The sequence below is a fragment of the Rhagoletis pomonella genome, unplaced genomic scaffold (assembly GCF_013731165.1).
Source record: "Rhagoletis pomonella isolate Grant_MI unplaced genomic scaffold, Rhpom_1.0 Rhpom_scaffold_00004, whole genome shotgun sequence".
Lineage (NCBI taxonomy): Eukaryota > Metazoa > Arthropoda > Insecta > Diptera > Tephritidae > Rhagoletis > Rhagoletis pomonella.
The window spans coordinates 21,580,345-21,588,920 of record NW_023458558.1 but is presented as its reverse complement, the minus strand read 5'-3'; the positions used below and the strand labels follow the sequence as shown (position 1 = coordinate 21,588,920).

Genomic DNA, 8,576 nt, shown 5'->3' with positions numbered 1-8,576 from the left:
AATGCGAGATTTTTAATTGCCTGCTTTTTTACCGTTCTCGGATTCGCTCATATGCGTGTGCATAAGACCCTGTCTCCACAGGAAAACACTAGGGGTATTCACGATCCGGTGAGATACTTCGCCGACCTAAACGGGGTTAGATCACCGCAGAACACCGCACGCAGGACAGCGACAGGATGCCTCCTGATGTCGCCCGACATAATGCTCTGCAAAAACACATATCTGAGTAATCAGTTGTATTGGAGCTGTATGTTAAAGTGAACCCATTGCGATAATTTTAATGAATAATTAAGGTAATATTACAAACCCGTTGTGTGCAAAATTTTAGTTAAATAACTTCAAAACTGAGGTAGTTATTTATAAAGTAGTTAAAATTTAATAAACTTTTCAAGTACCGTTATCTCGAAAACCGCAGCCAATCTGGTAAAGTGGGGTATGCCATTGCATTTAGAACGTTCCAATTAAGAGAGTTCAACTTTCATAATCTTTGCTCAAAATTTACAACTCGAGTAGCGTAATGTGAAACCAGCTTATTCTTTTCTTTTCTATTTCATGTTTATTCCTCGTCTAACTTTTGAAGCATTTGATGAAAATGAATTAAACTTATATTAATCGATTTATTAAGAGATTACGAATAAAATGATATATAAAACAAAGGTGTGCTCACAAATTTAAAAATTAAAATATTTTTTTTTGGAAAGTGTACCTATTTTTTAGATTTGCCCATATACAATTGCATTATGCGGTGTTCTCATGAGGCGATTTTACAGGCATCTTTTAGTTGAAAGCAAAAATCGCCTGGTGCGAACGGACTTTCAACTAATCGCTTCCAATGAAAGTTGGGGTGCAGCCAACTTTTGATTCAACTAATCGCCTCTGAAATTGCCTGGAAAATCGCCTCATGCGACCACCATATTAATTTACAAATACTCGTATATTCTAATAAGTGTACATACGTTAATATGGGGATCACAAGCTTCCGTTTTTTGCAATTTTTATACCCTAAAAGAAAGACTGAAGTCTAATTTGACTTAAAAGTAAAGATTTTGTGGAGTGCAGATATAGAAAACGGGTCTTACAATACTTTATTATAATTAACTTTAGGAGTATATAACTTACATAAATATACATATGTACATAATACATAATAATGTGCCTCTTAGCCAATTTAAAATGGTTTTCATGCCATACGCCTATTTTAAACTTAAAGATTCGCAATTACATTTAGGATGTTTGACCAAAGAGGAGTACTCCCCCGTTGCTCCATTATAAAGCCCGTTGGACGATTTTTCTGGTGGATTACTCTCCGTTCTATAACATTTAAAGAAATATAAAAAAACGATAACGTTAATGCATATTACACGATATGAATGTACATTAAGAAATTAACAAATCAAATACTCATAGAGTCTAAATTTTTTTAAAACATTTCGACAATCTGTACTAACTAACCTGTAAAATACATAATGCTGCAGAATAAATAACATATCGAAAATAACGGACAGTAGGCCCAAACCGAATTTAGTCGGATCACCAAAAATTGAAATCCAATCATCTATAAATGGGAAAAATATACATTTTTATTACAAAAAAAAAAATAAAATACGACGTTTTCAACACCACTTATCATTACCATAATTGTAGGCATTTAAGATCATCTGCAGCATGCTAAAAGCGCCGCCAGCAAAGTCCATTAGTACAGTTCCAATACTCCAACCGGCAGTACTTTTGCGTCGATAGTTCATTAGTGCCTGCAATCCAACTCACTCACAATTAATCAAATAAAGGCAAATGCACACTACAGCGCTAACTTACCTGTGGTATATATTTAACCATTGTTATTATTAATTTAATATAGCTACAGTAGTAGAGAAAATCCAGCCAATGAAGGATATCAAGTACAGAGAGAATCATGGTTACTAATACAAATATGAAGAACAAACCCAAAATGCCGGATGCAAGTGTTGAGACTCTTTGATTGCCGCGCTGTAATAATATTAAACTACTATTACAAATTCAGAAATTATTATGGATTACAAAAATAATGCGAATAATATTGGCTTTGATAGATTAGTGGACACCACAAAACTAGTAATACAGAGGTGTTAAGAAAAGGCCAAATATTGAGTGGACAATTTTGTTGTTCGATTAGCGCCGTTTTCTCAATTTTTATACATTTTCTAGAAAGTTTGATACTTCAACTCACACGTCTTTTGTTATAGAATTAACTATATTTTTATAAAAAATTTAAATTAAGTAAGGAAAGAAAAAATTTTCAAAAAAAATGTGAATAAATTTTACTACTATTTTCGTGAGCACATATGTAATACCTTTGATTTGTTTTAAAGTAATGAATTTTTATATTGATAATACTATATGTATTTAAAAGTCTAATAGTTATTTTTTTTTTTAAATTAATGCGCTGTTACTTGGTTGTTATATTGTTAATAATAAAAAATTCGCTTAAAAATGAGCTGATTTTTATGGCTTTGTACTGATTTTTGATCCCAACTGTACTGATTATGTCACTATAATATCTGGCCACCCTAACTCTCGAGCACTCTTGGCATTCGGGACACAAAGCAATAAATATACTCTCGAAACTGTGGGCCAAATATAATAAAACTACGTTTCTAGTTTTTCTCTCTGACATCAGGATTTTTTTCAAGGACTTTGTAATTTCGTTAATATCATCAATTCCAAAAAATTATTTTAAAAATTCAATGCAATGTAGAATAACAATATGGCTACCAAATATTTAGCCTATGGTTTCGCGAATATATTGATTTTTTTTAGTGTAAAATTTACTGTCGCACGGTGTTATTTTTACAGCTGAAGGAAAGAGTAGAAAAAACTAGGATGCATCGAGTTTATTCATCACATCTTTGAGAAGTAACATTCGATCGACACGCAATTGTTACCTAATTAAGGTTCAGATGACCAGATTTTAATTATTGGAGACGTTGAACATTTCTAATTGAAATCCCTTTTGAACGATCTAACACTTCGACTTCTAGACGTTTTTCGGCCAATTTAGCCGGTCCGCCCAAAAAGTTCTGGCAACACTGATTATTTTTATTATTATTATTATACTTTTGAAAAGAAAATTCAAAAAGGAGATCTCAAACTAGAGACGCTGGCTTGTCATACATCTACATAAAGTTTTATTTTGTTTAATGAAGAAATTTTTTCATCGGTATAGGGTGTTTCGAAATTCGATGAAAAAAAAATGGTTTTGATGAAATATGGCACTCAGGTCTCTTATGATCTGACTAACATGTGGACATTTTTTTAGTTCTTGAAATTCAATTTTCTATTTTACATATAGTCGAAACACTGTGCGTCGGTATGGGCGGACTCCGGGCTTAAAATTTGAATATCGGCATGAGTGGGATCAGGATTGGCTATTTAGTCCCGCACCCATCTCTAATATGGACACTGTATTTGAGGTATGAGAGCATATTTTTCCAAATCCCTTCAGCTCTCTGGCTTCAGATATAATTTTAAGGGCAGACAAAGAACTTTTACTATCAAACTACATACATACATACATATTTGTAGCCAAATGTACATTCATTCTTGTAAATATTCTTCAACTCACCTCATAAATGAAACATTGCATGACTGTCAAAATTGTTGCTAATAATGCATTCGGTGCAAAAACTACATCGTTTAACAAAACCGGATTTACACTACGCGGGTGACGGCTGTTGTATTCCGTTTGTACTTCGGGTATCCAGTAAAGGCCAAAATTGAAAACGGCATATAACGCAAAACCAACTACATTGAAGGCAAGAAAGTCCAAGTTGAGTCCAACCACGGACTTGCGCTTGAAATTAATATAAATTTGTGGATAAAATGAGATGGACCAGGCTAAAAAATAAAACCAGCCAAATGCGAGCGATATGTAATTGATAATCTCAGAATTGGCTACTATAACGCGTACGAATAAGTCGTTGACACTGTTGATAAAAAGTTTATATACCTTTAGAAATATTTTTAGAAATCAAAAGTGCAAGTCCAAGCATACTTACATCCACGAATCGTTCGGTACACTTCTAGCCGTGATCTCCAAATGTCCAGGTCTAACACCGAGTATGCTTACTGTCTGATTTTGTGGATTCGATGAACTGATTGTGAATTCATGTGGATACAATTCAACAAGTGTCTCATGCTGTCTCACAAATCTGATTGAGATGTCCTTATCTGGTGGACCACTACAAAATTGATAAAATATTTTGGTGTAAATGTAAAATTTGGCTTTCAATTATTGTAGGGGAAGTTTACACGTCTCATATTTTTGTACTTGCCTTAATATAACTTCAAAAGTTATATTTTCCTGAACTAGTACTGTGAGATCGTGGGTGGAGACAGTTAGCCATGAGTTATTCGAGTTAAGCGCAATTTGTTCCACTGCCGTGGTTTGTGCTGAGATAGATGCCGTTAGAAGAGCCATACAAGGCGGTATTGAAAAATTGTCTGCGGATACCAAACTCACCTGTTGTTAATACTAGGAAAATAAAGGAACTTGTATATCTGAGTATACTTTGGTATGCGCTAGATCTCCGCATTTTACGATCCTCGCTCAGACTCTTTTTTCTGTAAATTAAACTGCGATCAAAATTCGTAATTCAAAAACAATTTCAAATGTGGTATAGAGATTGAATTGAGTTCGGATAATCGCACTTGCTTTTATGTGTCAAAAGATATGGATTTTTTTTTTACACAGAAATTTTAAATATCCGTAAATGCCGTATCCGCAAAAAGGACATAAGTGAAATTTTTTTATATTTTTGTTTTCGTTGCAGAAATGCATCTATGTAGATGCTCTAGAAATATTTCTGCTCCAAAAAGAAAATAAAAATAAAAATGTCGCTTACGTATTTTTTGCGGTTGTGGGCTCGTTGTGTCAGTTAAATTGTTACTTTTTCTCAAAATATATTTTTATAAGAAGCCACTATCTCTAATTCATGGAAGTTTTTATATTTTTGAGACCACTTAATACACATATGTACATATATTTATCACTTTTGGTTACTTTTGAAGAATATTTCGATGTGCGATTCAATGTTGTAGAATTGAAAGTTGCTTGTCCCCAGCTGCATGGAAATGTGTCGTATTTAACAAGCGTAGCGGCTACCTCCTCTGTATTAAATATCAACACTTTTACGTTCCCGACGGTTAAGTTTTTTAATTTTACTGCGTTTAGCTTTTGTAGATTATACCATTCAGTGGAAAATTTAGAATCTTTTTGCATTGTCTTTTACTATTTCATACCTTTTTAAGCACGACATTGTTTAAATTTTTTATTCCTGACGATAACAGTAGAGTACAGATACATACATAAATATATACATATATATGTACGTATGTATCATCCGCCAATATTTTTTTAAATTTTTTTTATCGGCGACGTTTGCATTACACTTTCATAGTTAAGTGCATCACCAAAAAGGCCTCTCATCGCTCGTCTGTTCTTAAAGACTAAGAATTAACTTAACACTCAGCTACTTAATTCAAGTTGTTTAAAAAAAAAGAAAAACTATACTTACAAAAATATTTGTCGGTTAGCCCAGTGAGACTTTGGATAACGAATTCATACATGGTTTCCCCGTGATTTTCACCCATGTGCATATCGGTCATTTGTGGGAAGAACGACTTTAAAATTTTATGTTTTTGTTTGAGGTTTTTCGCAAAGAACAAAAATAAATAACATCGAAAAAATGTAGTCTTAAAATTTTATCTAAAAGAAAAAGCTGCCGTCTAAACATTTTTTGGTTCTCTGTTTCTGAATTGGCCAGCGATTCTAATCACAAATAAAATTTATTTCTGTATTTGCGATATGATCAATTTAAAATCACTCACCCACAGTGTTATGTTATGTTATGTTAAGTTCAGTAGTTCGAAACATACAACTATCAGGATTATGACACGATTAAGAAATGAATCAATGAAAATGAAATTTGCCTCTTTAGCGCGGCCCAGGCGCACTCATTCTTGTTTTTTTTTTATAGTATTTATGTATTTAGGTTCCGAATTGCCTATTGGGACACATAAATATACTGAAGTAGGTACATACATATGTACGCTACAAACTAATAAATCCCTTTAGTTTTTTTCGCGGCGAGATACATATAAAAATTCCTCACAATTCAAATTAACGCGCGCGATGATCGTCTGAATTGTAAGGAGTGTAAATTTATATAAGTAAGAAATAGGTTGTTTTTAATTGCTCTCCTAAATATGTATGTACATATGTAGTTACTTAGACATAATTTTTACTTTTACTGATAACACCAACAGGTCTTCGTGCTTTCAGCTTGTTCGAGTTGCAATCACAATTATTAAGGTATCACGTTCGATGAGAATGTTTGATAACTTTGTATTAGTTGACCAGTTGCAAGAGTATAGCAAACTTTCATCATCATTATTAGATGACTGGAATCCTTTGTTTCCTGCATTGAAAAAAAGTTAGGGCCTTAAGATAAGACACCCTAATTTCTATCTGAGCTGATCTCTTTGAACATTTTAATAAAAAAAATTTATAAGAGTGCTAAAACTGGCAGAGATACTATTAATACAGTGTAACAAAATCAAGAAAAATACATAAACTCTTGAACTGAGTACTGGTCGTAGGCCTGGTCGCATGACTACGCGAAATATAAACTTTTCGTAGTTTTTTAAGCTTAAATATCAGTGGACATTTGAAAGAAGAACCACTTAAGCTTATTCTTCACGGCCAAACAAAATAGCATATGTCGACAAAAGATAAAGGAAAAAGAGAGAAAACTCCCAGAGTGTTTCTGTTCAGAATAGGCCTGTTATTCTTTTGCTAGTAAAGAAAAGCAAAAATAATATGTTGGCCCGTTTTTTCGTCAATTACCCCTTTTTTGCGACTTTCTGTAAATTATCAACGGCAACACAGGTGCCTTGTCATTGCAAAGCTGTCCCCCTTGCTAACCCAAAACCATGGGTTGGAAAAGCTCTTCCCCCAAAATACTATTTTTAGGTTGATTCACCCGAGAATTTGCTGTTTTGGACATTATTAAAAAAAAAATGTCTACTATGTTTAACCAATTCCTAGAGCAACCACATTACATAGTTAGAAAATATTTGCGGACCGATCTTTAAAAGAACATTAATTAATTTAGCTACTTTTATTTAATACAACAATGATTTACGCACATATTTATATATACATATATATTCACAAATGCATATCGTCGATGTTTTTGCAAAACCGCCCATCGACCAATTGCAAAACCGCCTAACTCGCCGCTGTGGCAAAAATGAGATTTGGTAACCCTGAACTCCAGGCAGCGAGATTTATGCATAAAAAACGTTAAAATAAATTTAAATTAAAACAACAGATTTGTAAAATAATAGCTAGAGGAAGTACCGATTATCAAGGTAAAGCCTTCAAAGAAAAATCAATTTTTCGCTCTCCTGTAAAATTTGAGTGCCGTAAGATAAGCGGTTTTGCAATTGGGCGATGGGCGGTTTTGCAAAAACATCGACTTTATATACATACTTGCTTAAATGTTTAAATTATTACACATACTTTACTTAAGTAGTATAAAAATTAATTTAATTATCAAATCACATACATACATACAAATTAATATAAATGCATTTTTAGATATGCGGGCACTTTATAAATTATCTCAGAATACTTCCGGAAATTATCTGCGTGAAAATTGTTCAAAACAATGTGCACAGAAAATATGAACTAAGTAAGTAGATTAGCGCTGCTCGCCATCTTTGCCATTTTCCACTTCTGTGGCGTTGGTGAGCGTGGAGCTGGAAAGCTGTTGTGCATTCCTAAAAGAAGCGGATAGCAAAGAAATGTAAATGTACTGCATAAGTATATATTTTTTTAGATTCATATCACTCGCATGCTAATTGAACGTCATAACTCAGATATATTATATAAAACATGTTCGTCATCAGACGAGCGGTATGTACAATAAGTATCTATATTGATACATTTAAAATCGCGTGCCAGACCAAAAACAATCATACCTCAGATTCTGTGAAACATATGTACATACCTGTAAAATACATAATGCTGCAGAATAAAAAGCACATCGAAAAGCACTGAAAATAAGCCCAAGCCAAACTTTGTCGGATCGCCAAAAATTGACACCCAATCATCTATGGGTAGGTATATAAATACATACATATATTATGATGTACATATTTTAATGAAACCAAAAATCTTCGAATATCATCATAATTACCATAATTGTAGGCATTCAAAATCATTTGTAGCATGCTGAGGGTTCCACCTGTAAAGTCCAATAAAATATTGCCAATGCTCCAACCCAAAGTACTTTTGCGTCGATAGTTCATTAGTGCCTGTACGTAGACGTATGTATGTATGTATGTATTTGCTCACAATTAAACAAATATGTATTAACAAATAAATCAAAACTGTAGTGGTTGCTTACCTGTGGCACATATTTTATAATTGTTATCGATAATTTAATGTAGCTGCAGTAATAGAGAAAATCCAGCCAATTCAGGACGTCAACTGCGGCGAGAATTACGATGACCAATACAATTATGGCGAACAC

The 8,576-nt window shown here is 33.3% G+C and overlaps 2 protein-coding genes across 2 annotated transcripts in view; both read right to left on the bottom strand.

The window, feature by feature from the left end:
- The window catches only part of LOC118738144, a gene marked incomplete at its 5' end in the record, with an annotated part of 11,641 nt that extends 7,419 nt beyond the window's left edge, over positions 1–4,222 (bottom strand). Inside the window, 5 exons of the mRNA XM_036469066.1 lie at positions 1,453–1,555; positions 1,634–1,751; positions 1,816–1,986; positions 3,602–3,962; positions 4,035–4,222. Of these exons, the coding sequence (XP_036324959.1) occupies positions 1,453–1,555; positions 1,634–1,751; positions 1,816–1,986; positions 3,602–3,962; positions 4,035–4,222 (941 nt within the window). The remainder of the gene's footprint in view (positions 1–1,452; positions 1,556–1,633; positions 1,752–1,815; positions 1,987–3,601; positions 3,963–4,034) is intronic.
- A 3,189-nt stretch (positions 4,223–7,411) lies between these two features.
- LOC118737213 (cystinosin homolog) lies at positions 7,412–8,576 on the bottom strand (the record flags this gene model as incomplete). The annotated part of the gene is given in 4 exon segments (XM_036467580.1): positions 7,412–7,821; positions 8,052–8,154; positions 8,241–8,358; positions 8,451–8,576. Coding segments are annotated over 4 exon segments (426 nt in total), but the record flags the coding sequence as incomplete, so codon positions are not given.